This window comes from Physella acuta, unplaced genomic scaffold, assembly GCF_028476545.2.
Source record: "Physella acuta isolate Inbredline_101_S28 unplaced genomic scaffold, ASM2847654v3 ptg000079l, whole genome shotgun sequence".
NCBI lineage: Eukaryota > Metazoa > Mollusca > Gastropoda > Physidae > Physella > Physella acuta.
Window position 1 is genome coordinate 924,461 of NW_026731599.1, and position 20,145 is coordinate 944,605.

At 46.2% G+C, this 20,145-nt stretch overlaps 2 protein-coding genes across 10 annotated transcripts in view; both read left to right on the forward strand.

Annotated features, from left to right (window-relative positions):
• Nucleotides 1–3,781, forward strand: part of LOC131955385 (ATP-dependent RNA helicase SUPV3L1, mitochondrial) — a 38,847-nt gene extending 35,066 nt beyond the window's left edge. For 7 of the 8 annotated variants that reach the window (XM_059319530.1, XM_059319528.1, XM_059319515.1 and 4 more), the window contains one exon: nt 3,512–3,781. In XM_059319530.1, the coding sequence (XP_059175513.1) occupies nt 3,512–3,652 (141 nt within the window). In that variant the 3' untranslated portion in view covers nt 3,653–3,781. The remainder of the gene's footprint in view (nt 1–3,511) is intronic. The other variant, XM_059319538.1, reaches the window with a different exon arrangement.
• A 5,965-nt stretch (nt 3,782–9,746) lies between these two features.
• LOC131955204 (adenylate cyclase type 1) overlaps nt 9,747–20,145 on the forward strand; it is a 61,436-nt gene continuing 51,037 nt past the window's right edge. For both annotated transcript variants that reach the window (XM_059319228.1, XM_059319236.1), the window contains exons 1-4: nt 9,747–10,410; nt 13,169–13,318; nt 14,475–14,593; nt 15,059–15,170. In XM_059319228.1, coding sequence (XP_059175211.1) covers nt 9,868–10,410; nt 13,169–13,318; nt 14,475–14,593; nt 15,059–15,170 — 924 coding nt within the window. In that variant the 5' untranslated portion in view covers nt 9,747–9,867. The remainder of the gene's footprint in view (nt 10,411–13,168; nt 13,319–14,474; nt 14,594–15,058; nt 15,171–20,145) is intronic.

Sequence of the window (20,145 nt, forward strand, 5' to 3'; positions counted from 1 at the left end):
TCTAATGTCCCCCATCTAATGTCCCCCATCTAATGTCCCCATCTAATGTCCCCCATCTGATGTCCCCCCCTAATGTCCCCCATCTAATGTCTCCCATCTAATGTCCCCCATCTAATGTCCCCCATCTAATGTCCCCCATCTAATGTCCCCCATCTAATGTCCCCCATCTAATGTCCCCCATCTAATGTCCCCCATCTAATGTCCCCCATCTAATGTCCCCCATCTAATGTCCCCCATCTAATGTCCCCCATCTAATGTCCCCATCTAATGTCCCCCATCTAATGTCCCCCATCTAATGTCCCCATCTAATGTCCCCCATCTAATGTCCCCCATCTAATGTCCCCCATCTAATGTCCCCCATCTAATGTCCCCCATCTAATGTCCCCCATCTAATGTCCCCCATCTAATGTCCCCCATCTAATGTCCCCCATCTAATGTCCCCCATCTAATGTCCCCATCTAATGTCCCCCATCTGATGCCCACCCCCTAATGTCCCCCATCTAATGTCCCCTATCTAATGTCCCCCATCTAATGTCCCCCATCTAATGTCCCCATCTAATGTCCCCCATCTAATGTCCCCCATCTAATGTCCCCATCTAATGTCCCCCATCTAATGTCCCCCATCTAATGTCCCCCATCTGATGCCCACCCCCTAATGTCCCCCATCTAATGTCCCCCATCTAATGTCCCCCATCTAATGTCTCCCCTAATGTCCCCCATATAATGTCCCCCCTCTAATGTCCCCCATCTGATGCCCCCCCCCTAATGTCCCCCATCTGATGTCTCCCATCTAATGTCCCCCATCTAATGTCCCCATCTAATGTCCCCATTTTGTGTCCCCCATCTAATGTCCCCTATCTAATGTCCCCCATCTAATGTCCCCATCTAATGTCCCCATCTAATGTCCCCCATCTAATGTCCCCCATCTAATGTCCCCCATCTAATGTCCCCATCTAATGTCCCCCATCTAATGTCCCCATCTAATGTCCCCCATCTGATGTCCCCCCCTAATGTCCCCCATCTAATGTCTCCCATCTAATGTCCCCCATCTAATGTCCCCCATCTAATGTCCCCCATCTAATGTCCATCTAATGTCCCCCATCTAATGTCCCCCATCTAATGTCCCCCATCTAATGTCCCCATCTAATGTCCCCCATCTAATGTCCCCCATCTAATGTCCCCATCTAATGTCCCCCATCTGATGTCCCCCCCTAATGTCCCACCCCCTAATGTCCCCCATCTAATGTCTCCCCTAATGTCCCCCATCTAATGTCCCCCATCTAATGTCCCCCATCTGATGTCCCCCCCCCCCCTAATGTCCCCCCCTAATGTCCCCCATCTAATGTCTCCCATCTAATGTCCCCCATCTAATGTCCCCCATCTAATGTCCCCCATCTAATGTCCCCCCCTAATGTCCCCCATCTAATGTCCCCATCTAATGTCCCCCATCTAATGTCCCCCATCTAATGTCCCCCATCTAATGTCCCCCATCTAATGTCCCCCATCTAATGTCCCCATCTAATGTCCCCCATCTGATGTCCCCCCCCTAATGTCCCCCATCTAATGTCTCCCATCTAATGTCCCCCATCTAATGTCCCCCATCTAATGTCCCCCATCTAATGTCCCCCATCTAATGTCCCCCATCTAATGCCCCCCATCTAATGTCCCCCATCTAATGTCCCCCATCTAATGTCCCCCATCTAATGTCCCCCATCTAATGTCCCCATCTAATGTCCCCCATCTAATGTCCCCCATCTAATGTCCCCATCTAATGTCCCCCATCTAATGTCCCCCATCTAATGTCCCCATCTAATGTCCCCCATCTAATGTCCCCCATCTAATGTCCCCATCTAATGTCCCCCATCTAATGTCCCCCATCTAATGTCCCCCATCTAATGTCCCCCATCTAATGTCCCCCATCTAATGTCCCCCATCTAATGTCCCCCATCTAATGTCCCCATCTAATGTCCCCCCATCTAATGCCCCATCCTAATGTCCCCCATCTAATTCCTCACCTAATGTCCCCCATCTAATGCCCCCTCCCCAATGTCCCCCATCTAATGTCCCCCATCTAATGTCCCCCATCTAATGTCCCCCATCTAATGTCCCCCATCTTATGTCCCCCATCTAATGTCCCCCATCTAATGTCCCCATCTAATGTCCCCCATCTAATGTCCCCCATCTAATGTCCCCCATCTAATGTCCCCCATCTAATGTCCCCATCTAATGTCCCCCATCTAATAACCCCATCTAATGTCCCCCATCTAATGTCCCCATCTAATGTCCCCATCTAATGTCCCCATCTAATGTCCCCCATCTAATGTCCCCCATTTAGTGTCCCCCATCTAATGTCCCCTATCTAATGTCCCCCATCTAATGTCCCCCATCTAATGTCCCCCCCTAATGTCCCCCATCTAATGTCCCCATCTAATGTCCCCCATCTAATGTCCCCCATCTAATGTCCCCATCTAATGTCCCCCATCTAATGTCCCCCATCTAATGTCCCCCATCTAATGTCCCCATCTAATGTCCCCCATCTAATGTCCCCCATCTAATGCCCCCCCTAATGTCCCCCATCTAATGTCCCCATCTAATGTCCCCCATCTAATGTCCCCCATCTAATGTCCCCCATCTAAATTCCCCATCTAATGTCCCCATCTAATGTCCCCCATCTAATGTCCCCCATCTAATGTCCCCCATCTAATGTCCCCCATCTAATGTCCCCATCTAATGTCCCCCATCTAATGTCCCCATTTAGTGTCCCCCATCTAATGTCCCCTATCTAATGTCCCCCATCTAATGTCCCCCCCCCTAATGTCCCCCATCTAATGTCCCCATCTAATGTCCCCCATCTAATGTCCCCCATCTAATGTCCCCCATCTAATGTCCCCAATGTCCCCCATCTAATGTCCCCATCTAATGTCCCCAATGTCCCCATCTAATGTCCCCCATCTAATGTCCCCCATCTAATGTCCCCAATGTCCCCCATCTAATGTCCCCCATCTAATGTCCCCCATCTAATGTCCCCATCTAATGTCCCCCATCTAATGTCCCCATCTAATGTCCCCCATCTAATGTCCCCCATCTAATGTCCCCATCTAATGTCCCCCATCTAATGTCCCCCATCTAATGTCCCCCATCTAATGTCCCCATCTAATGTCCCCCATCTAATGTCCCCATTTAGTGTCCCCCATCTAATGTCCCCTATCTAATGTCCCCCATCTAATGTCCCCCCCCTAATGTCCCCCATCTAATGTCCCCATCTAATGTCCCCCATCTAATGTCCCCATCTAATGTCCCCCATCTAATGTCCCCCATCTAATGTCCCCCATCTAATGTCCCCCCCTAATGTCCCCCATCTAATGTCCCCCATTTAGTGTCCCCCATCCAATGTCCCCCATCTAATGTCCCCCATCTAATGTCCCCATCTAATGTCCCCCATCTAATGTCCCCCATCTAATGTCCCCCACCTAATGTCCCCTATCTAATGTCCCCCATCTAATGTCCCCAGCAGGCAGCAGAGAAACTGTCTCAGAAACTGATTGACCAAGGCCTTGTGGACCGCGACACGCTGGACAAGTTGAAGGCAGAGTGGAAGCTGGAGCTGGAGGGTAGACTGGGGAGTGACTGGCCAAAACAGACTGGGGAGTGACTGGCCAAAACAGACTGGGGAATGACTGGCCAAAACAGACTGGGGAGTGACTGGCCAAAACAGACTGGGGAGTGACTGGCCAAAACAGACTGGGGAGTGAATGGCCAAAATAAACGTTAAAACCAATTCTTTTGGCTTTCTCTACATTTTTTGTTTTTGTCAATCTGTGTAGTCTTTATTGTCAGTTTTTATTTGATTCAAGTCTTGTTAAATGCAGTCATCAGCTAGCTTGACCTTACTTAACTCATGTAGCATGACCTTACTAGACTCATGTAGCATGACCTTACTTAACTCATGTAGCATGACCTTACTTAACTCATGTAGCATGACTTTACTTAACTCATGTAGCATGACCTTAACTCATGTAGCATGACCTTACTTAACTCATGTAGCATGACCTTACTTAACTCATGTAGCTTGACCTTACTTAACTCATGTAGCATGACCTTATTTAACTCATGTAGCATGACCTTACTTGACTCATGTAGCATGACCTTACTTGACTCATGTAGCATGACCTTATTTAACTCATGTAGCATGACCTTTCTTCAACTCATGTAGCATGACCTTGACGTAAGTAGCATGACCTTGACTCTTGTAGCATGACCTTGCTTCAATCATGTAGCGTGACCTTGACTCTTGTAGCATGACCTTGCTTCAATCATCTAGCATGACCTTGGATCATGTAGCATGACCTTGGATCATGTAGCATGACCTTGGATCATGTAGCATAACCTTGGATCATGTAGCATGACCTTACTAGGATCAAGTTTACTGCCGTGTTACAAAACGTGGGTAGTTTTAAGTGATCAATGGGCTAGAAACGGTTCTCGCATGTAGCAGTATCACGCCGCGCTGGTAGTGGGGTTGGAAGGGGTGTGTGCGCACGAGCGGGCCATATTCAAGTTATCGTCTGCTAGGCCAGGGTGCCGCCGTGTTTGAAGGGAATTTATTAGAACCGACATTTGGGCTTGTGTCAGGTGAAGGTAAGGTGCTCGCGACGGGGCTAGTGCTAGATGGATAAATGAGCCGTTTCACAAGTTTCTAGATGGATATATGAACCGTTCCACAAGTTTCTAAATGGATATATGAACCGTTCCACAAGTTTCTAAATGGATAAATGAGCCGTTCCACAAGTTTCTAAATGGATAAATGAGCCGTTCCACAAGTTTCTAAATGGATAAATGAGCCGTTCCACAACTTGTTTCTAAATGGATAAATGAGCCGTTCCACAAGTTTCTAGATGGATAAATGAGCTGTTCCACAAGTTTCTAGATGGATAAATGAGCCGTTCCACAAGTTTCTAGATGGATAAATGAGCCGTTCCACTTTCTGCGGTAAAGATAGGGTACGGCATTCATTAGTGAGGGGGGGGGGGGGGGAGGTGTGTCTTACACTGTTACAGATATGGGCGTTTTTCTACATGATCTATTGAGGTCCATACTTTCTACTGGGGTGTAGAGTGTCCATACTTTCTACTGGGGTGTAGTGTCCATACTTTCTACTGGGGTGTAGAGTGTCCATACTTTCTACTGGGGTGTAGAGTGTCCATACTTTCTACTGGGGTGTAGAGTGTCCAAACTTTCTACTGGGGTGTAGTCATCGTCTCCCCCGCCCCCCCCCCCCCCCCCCCCGCAGACATCACGTGACCCGGCCAACAGACAGGTGCAACTCACTTTGGCATGTCTGACCTAGTTTAGTGTACCTTAACCTCCCCACCCCCTCTCACCGCTTGACCTAGTTGTTTGTGTTTGACTTATGGTTTCTATAGTGACGTCATTGATCCAAAGATGGCAGAACACTGATCAATTACTGATAGGGGATGCGCACGTGAGTTTAATCAACCGGAAATGACCTTCTCGGCCATTTAATTTTCATGAGTGTTTTTTTTTCCTCTACCGATTAATCGTTTGGTAATCGTTTAGGGGACTATGTGATACAGGGGACTATGTGGTACAGGGGACTATGTGATACAGGGGACTATGGGATACAGGGGACTATGGGATACAGGGGACTATGTGATACAGAGGACTATGGGATACAGGGGACTATGGGATACAGGGGACTATGGGATACAGGGGACTATGGGATACAGGGGACTATGTGATACAGGGGACTATGGGATACAGGGGACTATGGGATACAGGGGACTATGTGATACAGGAGACTATGTGATACAGGTGACTATGTAATATAGGGGACTATGGGATACAGGGGACTATGGGATATAGGGGACTATGGGATACAGGGGACTATGGGATACAGGGGACTATGGGATACAGGGGACTATGGGATACAGGGGACTATGGGATACAGGGGACTATGGGATACAGGGGACTATGGGATACAGGGGACTATGGGATACAGGGGACTATGGGATACAGGGGACTATGGGATATATGGACTATGTGATATATGGGACTATGGGATACAGGGGACTATGGGATACAGGGGACTATGGGATACAGGGGACTATGGGATACAGGGGACTATGGGATACAGGGGACTATGTGATACAGGGGACTATGTGATATATGGACTATGTGATATATGGACTATGTGATACAGGAGACTATGGGATACAGGGGACTATGTGATATATGGACTATGGGATATATGGGACTATGTGATACAGGAGACTATGTGATACAGGGGACTATGGGATACAGGGGACTATGGGATACAGGGGACTATGTGATATATGGACTATGTGATATATGGGACTATGGGATACAGGGGACTATGGGATACAGGGGACTATGTGATACAGGGGACTGGGATACAGGGGACTATGGGATATATGGACTATGGGATATGGGGGACTATGTGATACAGGGGACTATGTGATATAGGGGACTATGTGATACAGGGGACTATGTGATATATGGACTATGGGATATATGGGACTATGTGATACAGGAGACTATGGGATACATGGGACTATGGGATATGGGGGACTATGTGATAACGGGGACTATGTGATACAGGGGACTATGGGATACAGGGGACTATGGGATATATGGACTATGGGATATGGGGGACTATGTGATACAGGGGACTATGGGATACAGGAGACTATGGGATACAGGGGACTATGGGATACAGGGGACTATGGGATACAGGGGACTATGGGATACAGGGGACTATGGGATACAGGGGACTATGGGATACAGGGGACTATGGGATACAGGGGACTATGGGATACATGGGACTATGGGATACAGGAGACTATGTGATATATGGGACTATGTGATAAATGGGACTATGGGATACAGGGGACTATGGGATACAGGGGACTATGGGATACAGGGGACTATGTGATACAGGGGACTATGTGATACAGGGGACTATGGGATACAGGGGACTATGGGATACAGGGGACTATGTGATACAGGGGACTATGGGATACAGGGGACTATGTGATACAGGGGACTATGGGATACAGGGGACTATGGGATACAGGGGACTATGTGATACAGGGGACTATGGGATACAGGGGACTATGGGATACAGGGGACTATGGGATACAGGGGACTATGGGATACAGGGGACTATGGGATACAGGGGACTATGGGATACAGGGGACTATGTGATACAGGGGACTATGGGATACAGGGGACTATGGGATACATGGGACTATGTGATACAGGGGACTATGTGATACAGGGGACTATGTGATACAGGGGACTATGGGATATAGGGGACTATGTGATACAGGGGACTATGGGATACAGGGGACTATGGGATACAGGGGACTATGGGATACAGGGGACTATGGGATACAGGGGACTATGGGATACAGGGGACTATGGGATACAGGGGACTATGTGATATATGGACTATGTGATATATGGGACTATGGGATACAGGGGACTATGGGATACAGGGGACTATGGGATATAGGGGACTATGGGATACAGGGGACTATGGGATACAGGGGACTATGTGATACAGGGGACTATGGGATACAGGGGACTATGTAATATAGGGGACTATGGGATACAGGGGACTATGGGATACAGGGGACTATGGGATACAGGGGACTATGTGATACAGGGGACTATGGGATACAGGGGACTATGGGATACAGGGGACTATGCGATACAGGGGACTATGGGATACAGGGGACTATGTAATATAGGGGACTATGGGATACAGGGGACTATGGGATACAGGGGACTATGGGATACAGGGGACTATGTGATACAGGGGACTATGGGATACAGGGGACTATGTAATATAGGGGACTATGGGATATGGGGGACTATGTGATACAGGAGACTATGGGATACAGGGGACTATGGGATATGGGGGACTATGTGATACAGGGGACTATGGGATACAGGAGACTATGTGATACAGGTGACTATGTAATATAGGGGACTATGTGATACAGGAGACTATGGGATACAGGGGACTATGTGATATATGGACTATGTGATACAGGGGACTATGTGATATATGGACTATGGGATATATGGGACTATGTGATACAGGGGACTATGGGATACAGGGGACTATGGGATACAGGGGACTATGGGATACAGAAGACTATGGGATACAGGGGACTATGTGATACAGGGGACTATGGGATACAGGGGACTATGTAATATAGGGGACTATGGGATACAGGGGACTATGGGATACAGGGGACTATGGGATACAGGGGACTATGTGATACAGGGGACTATGGGATACAGGGGACTATGGGATACAGGGGACTATGCGATACAGGGGACTATGGGATACAGGGGACTATGTAATATAGGGGACTATGGGATACAGGGGACTATGGGATACAGGGGACTATGGGATACAGGGGACTATGTGATACAGGGGACTATGGGATACAGGGGACTATGTAATATAGGGGACTATGGGATATGGGGGACTATGTGATACAGGAGACTATGGGATACAGGGGACTATGGGATATGGGGGACTATGTGATACAGGGGACTATGGGATACAGGAGACTATGTGATACAGGTGACTATGTAATATAGGGGACTATGTGATACAGGAGACTATGGGATACAGGGGACTATGTGATATATGGACTATGTGATACAGGGGACTATGTGATATATGGACTATGGGATATATGGGACTATGTGATACAGGGGACTATGGGATACAGGGGACTATGGGATACAGGGGACTATGGGATACAGAAGACTATGGGATACAGGGGACTATGGGATACAGGGGACTATGGGATACAGGGGAACATTTGATTTAGATACATAATTAGGTTTAATGTTTAGGTAAACATTTGACATCTTTGAATGATTGCACATCAAATAGTGTGATTATTTATGGATCAAGTAAGCTAAATTTTGATCGGTGGGCTAGAAAAGTATTCACTTGAATTGATAAACGCCGGGAAAAGACACCACAACCATTATTGAATAAAGAAATGAAACAAGCACACAACCTACCAAAAGGGGAGAGATTATGGGGGGGGGGGGGGTATAGGCTGGGACATTGAAGATTTATTTGGCTTTGCAATGACGTGCTGAAATTCTATTTGAAACTTAGTCAAGTTAAACTAACCAGGCCATGTTAAACTAACCAGGCCATGTTAAACTAACCAGGCCATGTTAAACTAACGAGGCCATGTTAAACTAACGAGGCCATGTTAAACTAACGAGGCCATGTTAAACTAACGAGGCCATGTTGAGATGCTAAACTGTTAAACGTATGTTTTTCCCCCCAGTCCGTGCTGTATGTGTGGAGTGACGACATAATGACATAATTACTGCTGCACCGGTATCGATGTCTGCCTGGTGTAGGCTTCAGTAGGGGGAGCACAATCAATAGACAGGCACACGGGGCCTGTCGCAGGCACCTGTCACAGGCATACGGGACCTGTCGCAGGCACCTGTCACAGGCATACGGGACCCGTCGCAGGCACCTGTCACAGGCATACGGGACCTGTCGCAGGCACCTGTCACAGGCATACGGGACCCGTCGCAGGCACACGGGACCCGTCGCAGGCACCTGTCGCAGGCACACGGGACCCGTCGCAGGCACACGGGACCTGTCGCAGGCACACGGGACCTGTCGCAGCTAGTTTTATTCATGAACTACAACAACTAAAAGACTAAGACCTGTAAATTCAGGGCGTCATGAAAAGACCTACCTGGTCTCGGTTACCGCTGCTGACGACTTGACCAGACGACCAGACGACCAGCAGACGACCAGCAGACGAGATGCCGGGGGCGGGTGCCAGGCGGCTGCTGAGCTGGAACCGCTTCAGTAGCGTGGAGATGGAGGCCCTGTACCAGCGCTACGTCTTCAGGCTGCAGCAGGCGTCCATGGCATCGCTGGTCCTGCTGCTGACCGCTGTCTGTCTGGGCGTGGCCGTGCTGACCAGCAGCTACAGCCGGACCTACACGGCCTACAGCCTGTACTTGTACGGCCAGGGCCTCTTCTTCCTCGGCTGCTTCATCTACATCAGGACCCGTCAGCAGGAGCTTCACTTCATGACCCTCAACTACGTCATTCTCGGCTGTGTGGCCCTGCTAGGGGTCCTCAGCACCCCCCTGCCCTTTGGCCTCCCTGCGGCCGTGGACCAGTTCAAGGTCAGCATGACGGATGGCGCGTGGCTCGTGGCTTTCATCATCTACAACGTCTATGGCCTGATGGCCGTCAGGACGGTGGCCAAGTTTATGCTCGGGGCCATGTTAACCTTGACCCACTTGCTGGTGGCCTCGCAGACGTGCCGACATTTTCCCGCGCTGCTCTGGCGTCAGGTGAGTCGTGTCTACCAATGTGTCGTGTCTACCAATGTGTCGTGTCTACCAATGTGTCGTGTCTACCAATGTGTCGTGTCTGGTCTCAGTGTCGTCTACTACATTTTTACACAATCTATAAATTGTAGGCCTACGTCAAGGAATGTTTCATGGAGGCTGGGGGTTTCAAATAGTTCCCATCATATATACGTATATATATATATATAGCTGCAAACCGGTGCTCCGCCACGGTAAATCTTTTTTAAATGTACCAACTTGGGAACAGAACAAACTAAACACAACACAAACACAACACAAACGCAACTCAAACGCAACACAAACTCAACACAAACACAAATAAAAACACAAACACAAAAGAAAACACAAACTCAACACACAAACACAAAAGACAACACTCATCAATTTGCATTCACATTTTGCTAATTATATTACTGCAACAATGATTCCTTCTTAGAGGTCCGTAGATTTTGAATTCACATTTTTTATTAGCGTGAGTTGAATTTATTTTTAAATTACCTCCCTTTGAAAATTACAATACAGTTTAATTAATGCGTTTTTCGACCACTTTTTCTTGAACTACTCATCTAACCATGCACTGTCGCTATTATACACGATCTTTAATATACTTTATTATACAGAATCTACAATCTACATTATTATACACAATCATTATTATACTTTATTATACACAATCTATATTACACTTTATTATACACAAAATATATTATACATTATTATACACAATCTATATTACACTTTATTAAACACAATCTACAATATACTTTAGTAAACACAATCTACAATATACTTTATTAAACACCATCAAACAATACAACAGAACTATCAAACGCCCATCTGTAAGAGATTTAGTTTTTAGCTTAAAAGAAGAAAAAAAAACACCATTCATAAGCTGTTCACTTTACTAATGGTAACACAAAAAAAAAAAAAAAAACCGTTTGAAACTACAGCTACCATTCATCTTTTTTTTTGTGTGGAGGAAAACATTCTCCACGTTTTTAGCTCAACACACAGGATACACGCAACACACACACACGCTCTCTCTCTCACACACACACACACATCATGTACGCTCACACACACAGCATGCACGGGCTCCACACAGCTGAGGTGCTGATGAGTCACCTCACCTGAGCCTCTCACCTGGGTCTCTCACCTGAGCCTCTCACCTGGGTCTCTCACCTGAGCCTCTCACCTGGGCCTCTCTCATGGGCCTCTCTCATGGTTCTCTCTCCTACCTGTACCGTCTAGCTGCTGCTCTGGCAGGACATGGACTATTCCACCTTTAGGACATGGACTATTCCACCTGCAGGACATGGACTATTGCACCTTTAGGACATGGACTATTCAACCTGTAGGACATGGACTATTCCACCTTTAGGACATGGACTATTCCACCTTTAGGACATGGACTATTCCACCTTTAGGACATGGACTATTCCACCTTTAGGACATGGACTATTCCACCTTTAGGACATGGACTATTCCACCTTTAGGACATGGACTATTCCACCTTTAGGACATGGACTATTCAACCTGTAGGACATGGACTATTCCACCTTTAGGACATGGACTATTCCACCTTTAGGACATGGACTATTCCACCTTTAGGACATAGACTATTCCACCTTTAGGACATGGACTATTCCCCCTTTAGGACATGGACTATTCCACCTTTAGGACATGGACTATTCCACCTTTAGGACATGGACTATTCCACCTTTAGGACATGGACTATTCCACCTTTAGGACATGGACTATTCCACCTTTAGGACATGGACTATTCCACCTGTAGGACATGGACTATTCCACCTGTAGGACATGGACTATTCCACCTGTAGGACATGGACTATTCCACCTTTAGGACATGGACTATTCCACCTGTAGGACATGGACTATTCCACTTGTAGGACATGGACTATTCCACCTGTAGGACATGGACTATTCCACCTTTAGGACATGGACTATTCCACCTTTAGGACATGGACTATTCCACCTTTAGGACATGGACTATTCCACCTTTAGGACATGGACTATTCCACCTTTAGGACATGGACTATTCCACCTTTAGGACATGGACTATTCCACCTTTAGGACATGGACTATTCCACCTTTAGGACATGCACTATTCCACCTTTAGGACATGCACTATTCCACCTTTAGGACATGGACTATTCCACCTGTAGGTCATGGACTATTCCACCTTTAGGACATGGACTATTCCACCTTTAGGACATGGACTATTCCACCTGTAGGACATGGACTATTCCACCTTTAGGACATGGACTATTCTATCTTTAGGACATTAGTTGACTGTACTAAATGACTTCATTAGTTACGTCACTAGACGATTTCACTATTTGACTTCGTTAGTTGACTTCACTAGATGACTTGTCTAGATGACTTCACTAGATGACTTCACTAGATGACTTCACTAGATGACTTCACTAGATGACTTCACTAGATGACTTCACTAGATGACTTCACTAGATGACTTCACTAGATGACTTCACTAGATGACTTGTCTAGATGACTTCACTAGATGACTTCACTAGATGACTTCACTAGTTGACTTCACTAGATGACTCCACTAGATGACTTCACTAGATGACTTCACTAGATGACTTCACTAGATGACTTCACTAGATGACTTCACTAGATGACTTCACTAGATGACTTCATTAGATGACTTTACTAGATGACTTCACTAGATGACTTCATTAGTTGACTTCATCCCCAGCTTCTGGCCAATACGATTCTGTTCGTGTGTGCCAACGTGGCAGGCCTGTTCATCCATAACACGACCGACAGGACACAGAGGAGGACATTTCAGGACACTCGGGACTGCATCGCTGCAAGATTGGATATACAAGACCAAAATGAGAAACTGGTAAGTCACCCAGTCTGCCTGCCTGCCTGTCTACCTGTCTACCTGTCTGCCTGCCTGTCTGACCGTCTGTCTGCCTGCCTGCCTGTTTGCCTGCCTGTTTGCTTGTCTGCCTGCCTGCCTGTTTGCTTGTCTGCCTGCCTGCCTGTTTGCTTGTCTGCCTGCCTGCCTGTTTGCTTGTCTGCCTGCCTGCCTGTTTGCTTGTCTGCCTGCCTGCCTGTTTGCTTGTCTGCCTGCCTGTTTGCTTGTCTGCCTGCCTGCCTGCCTGTTTGCTTGTCTGCCTGCCTGTCTGTCTGCCTGCTTGCCTGTCTGCCTGTCTGTCTGTCTAAAGCCAAACGATCTGAACTGCCGCCTATCTTCCCGTCCTTTTGGCCACCAAACCTTGTCTGTAGATTTAATTAGAAGAGCACGAGATCGATCCCCTGGAACATCTTCCCCTCCCCCTCCCACACCCCCTCCCCCACGTCCGTAGATTGAATTGCTCCGAATATCAAACCGTAGCGGCGACCACCGCAGCTCATGATGCTTTATATCGACTTGATCTACACACACACAGACACCTAGATGGAGTGGAGATGTCTATTCTATAGTCGAGGGGAGGGGGCGGTGTATGACGAGGGGTGGGGGCGGTGTATGACGAGGGGTGGGGGCGGTGTATGACGAGGGGTGGGGGCTGTACGCAAAGATTTCACCCCAAACTTCTTCAGATTTTGGACGTTGCTTTATTGGCCAGAATACGCTACAAAGTCAAGGTTAAATCAATAAAAATAGATCGTCTTTTTTTTTCTACCAGAGAAAAGGCTCTTCATTTACTTCCCACCAGTATTAGCAAATGTGTTGTTTGTGTGTTGGCTAAGAGTGACGGGTCTTGGACTAGACTGAGCTAGGTTTTCATTTGACTAAAATAAAAGCAAATCATGATGTTTTGACATTTTATTCGACCAGGAACAATTTTTTATTTTTTATTTGACCAGGAACGATTCTTGATGTTTTGACCTTTTATTTGACTAGGAACGATTCTTGATGTTTTGACATCTTATTTGACTAGGAACGATTCTTGATGTTTTGACATCTTATTTGACTAGGAACGATTCTTGATGTTTTGACATCTTATTTGACCAGGAGCGATTCTTAATGTTTTGACATTTTATTTGACCAGGAACGAATATTGATGAGCGTCTTACCGCAACACGTAGCCATGGAGATGAAAAATGACATCACGACGCCACATCACGGGATGTTTCATAAAATCTACATCCAGCTCCACGACAATGTCACGTGAGTCGTCATCGTCCTGTCTACCTGTGTAGTGTGCTAAATGCCACAACACACCTGCGTGCCACAACACACCTGCGTCTGCCCACACACCTGTCTGCCCACACACCTGTCTGCCCACACACCTGTCTGCCCACACACCTGTCTGCCCACACACCTGTCTGCCCACACACCTGTCTGCCCACACACCTGTCTGCCCACACACCTGTCTGCCCACACACCTGTCTGCCCACACACCTGTCTGCCCACACACCTGTCTGCCCACACACCTGTCTGCCCAGCTCACCTGTCTGACCAGCACACATGTCTGACCAGCACACCTGTCTGCCCACACACCTGTCTGCCCACACACCTGTCTGACCAACACACCTGTCTGCCCACACACCTGTCTGCCCACACACTTGTCTGCCCACACACCTGTCTGCCCACACACATGTCTGACCAGCACACCTGTCGTATATCCTATAGGATTCTGTTCGCGGATATCGTGGGCTTCACCAGCCTCTCCTCCCAGTGCACGGCCCAGGAGCTGGTTCGGATCCTTAACGAGCTTTTTGGTCGCTTCGACCAGCTGGCCAAGGTAAGTCAAAGGTCATGGGAGGTCAGAGGTCAGGGATGTTATATGTAAAGTTAGGGATCAAAGGGCATTTGGTAAATGAAGGAAATTGTAGGGTGCGTTATCTGTCCCCCATCAAGTGCTACCTGTAGTACTGTCCCCCATCAAGTGCTACCTGTAGTACTGTCCCCCATCAAGTGCTACCTGTAGTACTGTCCCCCATCAAGTGCTATACTGTCCCCCATCAAGTGCTACCTGTAGTACTGTCCCCCATCAAGTGCTACCTGTAGTACTGTCCCCCATCAAGTGCTATACTGTCCCCCATCAAGTGCTACCTGTAGTACTGTCCCCCATCAAGTGCTACCTGTAGTACTGTCCCCCATCAAGTGCTACCTGTAGTACTGTCCCCCATCAAGTGCTACCTGTAGTACTGTCCCCCATCAAGTGCTACCTGTAGTACTGTCCCCCATCAAGTGCTACCTGTAGTACTGTCCCCCGTCAAGTGCTACCAGTAGTACTGTCCCCCATCACGTGCTACCTGTAGTACTTTCCCCCATCAAGTGCTACCTGTAGTACTGTCCCCCATCAAGTGCTATACTGTCCCCCATCAAGTGCTACCTGTAGTACTGTCCCCCATCAAGTGCTACCTGTAGTACTGTCCCCCATCAAGTGCTACCTGTAGTACTGTCCCCCATCAAGTGCTATACTGTCCCCCATCAAGTGTTACCTGTAGTACTGTCCCCCATCAAGTGCTACCTGTAGTACTGTCCCCCATCAAGTGCTACCTGTAGTACTGTCCCCCATCAAGTGCTACCTGTAGTATTGTCCCCTATCAAGTGCTACCTGTAGTACTGTCCCCCATCAAGTGCTACCTGTAGTACTGTCCCCCATCAAGTGCTACCTGTAGTACTGTCCCCCATCAAGTGCTACCTGTAGTACTGTCCCCCATCAAGTGCTACCTGTTGTACTGTCCCCCATCACGTGCTACCTGTAGTACTGTCCCCCATCAAGTGCTACCTGTAGTACTGTCCCCCATCAAGTGCTACCTGTAGTACTGTCCCCCATCAAGTGCTACCTGTAGTACTGTCCCCCATCAAGTGCTACCTGTAGTACTGTCCCCCGTCAAGTGCTACCTGTAGTACTGTCCCCCATCAAGTGCTACCTGTAGTACTGTCCCCCATCAAGTGCTACCTGTAGTACTGTCCCCCATCAAGTGCTACCTGTAGTACTGTCCCCCATCAAGTGCTACCTGTAGTACTGTCCCCCATCAAGTGCTACCTGTAGTACTGTCCCCCATCAAGTGCTACCTGTAGTACTGTCCCCCATCAAGTGCTACCTGTAGTACTGTCCCCCGTCAAGTGCTACCTGTAGTACTGTCCCCCATCAAGTGCTACCTGTAGTACTGTCCCTCATCAAGTGCTACCTGTAGTACTGTCCCCCATCAAGTGCTACCTGTAGTACTGTCCCCCATCAAGTGCTACCTGTAGTACTGTCCCCCATCAAGTGCTACCTGTAGTACTGTCCCCCATCAAGTGCTACCTGTAGTACTGTCCCCCATCAAGTGCTATACTGTCCCACATCAAGTGCTACCTGTAGTACTGTCCCCCATCAAGTGCTACCTGTAGTACTGTCCCCCATCAAGTGCTACCTGTAGTACTGTCCCCCATCAAGTGCTACCTGTAGTACTGTCCCCCATCAAGTGCTACCTGTAGTACTGTTGTAACGTTAACCTATCTATCAGCCAAATAGAAGGAGAACGTCCCCGGATTCTTTTTTCGGGGTCATATGCAAATGCCTTACGGCCTAAGTGGATGAACACTTAACACAACGACCACTAGGGCTCGAATTTAATGTCTAGGGAAGCTAGTGATACTATTGTAATTAACACTTATCCAATCTACATACGACCTTTTAATCAGCGAACTCAGAAGTGGCAGAACACAAGGTTGAACTAAATAAAATATTTAATGTATAACATATCAAAACCCAACTTACACAATGTAGGAAAAAACACTATCACAGATTTCTACACTGTCTAAAGAACAGCTTCAGGCCACACAACACTGCTGTAGTTTCTAGAATTACTTAGCGACAAGTAATATTAAACTAGAAGACTAAATCAACTGAAGAAAGCAAGGCACACACAGGTCTTAAGTACTCTCACGTTCAAATGGTCAGAGTCTATAGCCGGACAATGTGGACGGCTGCCTGACCAAGGTAAAACTGCCTCGTAGACTGCCAGGTCAAGATAAACTGCCTCGTGTTGCGAGTGTGCAGTGCAATTAAAGACTTCTGTGACAGGGGAGGTTATCCTCAACTCATGTCGCCATTGGTTGGGATAATCATCTGATCAGAATCATTCAATCAGATTTTAATGGAAAATTTCTATGTCTCAAACACCTTAATAAGTCAGTGGAAAAACCCCAGGTGTTACACCATCATTCCATATAAGGAATTATACAATGTCAAAATAAAAATGACTCGACCTAAGTAGGTCACATCCCCTCCCTTTTTGGAAGTGACAGATAGGTTCCACAAGAACATACATAAGGAACCAATCTGGCAATGAAATAACAAAAATGTTTTACAAATGTAGGCAATCAAAATCATAATACCAGATGAAAATATCCCTGAACATAAAAGGGAAGTAACTCCAACTTTTACAATTGGTGAAAGGGGAGTAACCCTTCAAAAAGTAATTATACATCAAAATCCCTCAAAAAAGGGTATTACAATATTTCCATGTGGATATTAAAGGTGGTAAACCCGCCAGGGTAAGACCTTTATTTCAATGACTAGCTACAATATCAATAGAGTCATGTGAGACATATTAATATAAAAGATTACATATAATCAAAAACCACCTTTAATTAAGGTTCACCTGAAAATAAACAAAATATTCAACAGGATTGGAATTTTGAAAAAAATTCAAAACTCACACCACTCATTTTCATATGAGTGACACTCAAGCAAAACCTGTTTATGGTCCTAATGAACCACAAAGCATGTCACATGATCAATGTGTACAACAAGATTTTACATCCTTGACAAACAATCAGCCACAACATTATCACTACCCTTAATGTGTGAAATTTCCAGATTAAAATTGTGGAAATACAAGCACCATCTCAATATTCTTTGATTTGTCTGTCCTAACTTAGAGGTAAATTTCAGGGGATCATGGTCAGAAAACACTCTGACTGGATTGGTTGAAGAAGAGACATAGACTTCAAAATGTTGTAATGACAAAACCAAAGCTAAAGCCTCTTTTTCAATAGTAGAATAATTCTTTTGGTTTTCATTTAACTTCCTGGAAAAAAAGGCAATGGGATGGTCAATTCCCATGTTGTCTTCTTGAAATAGGACTGAGCCAATGGCTAAGTTGCTAGCATCAATGGCAAGTTTAAAGGGCTTGCTAAAATTTGGTGCAGCCATAACAGGAGCATTTGATAAAAATGACTTAATGGTTAAAAAAGCTTCTTGACATTTATTGGACCATTCAAATTCAACACCCTTTTTCAATAATGCAGTAAGAGGTTCAGCAATAGCTGAAAAATTTTGACAGAACCGTCTATAGTAACCAGCCATCCCAAGGAACTTTTTGATTTCTTTACAATTTTTGGGAGGTGGTAACCTTACAATAGCATCTACTTTAGCTTCAATGGGCCGAACTTGGTTCGTTCCCACTTGATAACCCAAATAGGTAATTGAAGCTTTACAGAAATCACTTTTATGTAAGTTTACAGTAAAATTCACTTCAGACAATTTTCTAAAAAGGTTAGTCAATTGAACAATATGTTCTTCAAAAGTATTAGAAAATACAACTATATCATCTATGTAGGCCTCACATTGGTCTATGTCAGCAATGACAGAGTTAATGACCCTCTGGAAAGTTTGACCAGCATTTCGCATACCAAAGGGCATGCGTTTGTATCTATAAAAACCATTAGGGGTTACAAAAGCAGATATTTCTTTTGCACGGTCAGATAAGGGGATTTGCCAGTATCCTGAAAGTAAATCAATTTTGGAAATTATCTTAGCCTGACCAACTTTATCAATAACGTCCTCTATCCGAGGTAAGGGATAGGAATCAGCTTTGGTGAGCGCATTCACCTTCCTAAAGTCGGTCACAAACCTGAAAGATCCACCGTCTTTCGGGACTAGGAGACATGGGGAACTCCAGTTGCTGAAACTGGGCTCAATGATATCATTCTTGAGCATATAATCAATTTCATCTTTTATCAAAGCAGCTTTTTCCGGGTTAACTCTATAGGGGTGTTGTTTAATGGGTTTTGCGTCACCAACGTCTACATCATGAGGTGGAACCTTCGCTTCTTTGGGGACATCCCCAAAAATAGAGGGAAATGTCTCAAATAACTGAGACAATCTATGGCTTTCCTCTGTGGACAAATGCATAAGGTGGACATTCAAATTATCTAAAAAGGAAGAATTTACCAATTTTGGGGGTTTCAATTTATCATGTATCACATCATCAGAAACATTTGAACATACAGGTAAAGTAATTTTAGCTGTGGATTGAAAATTGTTACAATTATCATAATACTTTTTCAGTGAGTTGACATGATACACTGTCTGTTTCTTTCTTCTGTCGGGCGTATTGACAACATAGTTCAAATCACTTAATTTTGAATGCACAGTAAAGGGTCCACAATATCTCAAGGATAACGCATTGTTCAGATTAGGCACTAGCACAAGAACTTTGTCGCCTGGATTGAATGTTCGTTTACAAGAACTCTTATCATACAGTCCTTTCATTCTAACTTGGGCCTTTCTTAAGTTCTTGTGAGCCATTTCGCACACGGCTTTCAGTCGAACGTGAAAATCGTCGAAGTTTTCCACTGGATGATCACTGGTACCTGTCCAACGTTCGTGTATCAGCTTCAGGGGGCCACGGACAGAATGTCCAAACACAAGTTGAAAAGGCGAGTAGCCTAAAGAGTCCTGGACACAGTCCCTCGCGGCGAAAATAATCCAAGGA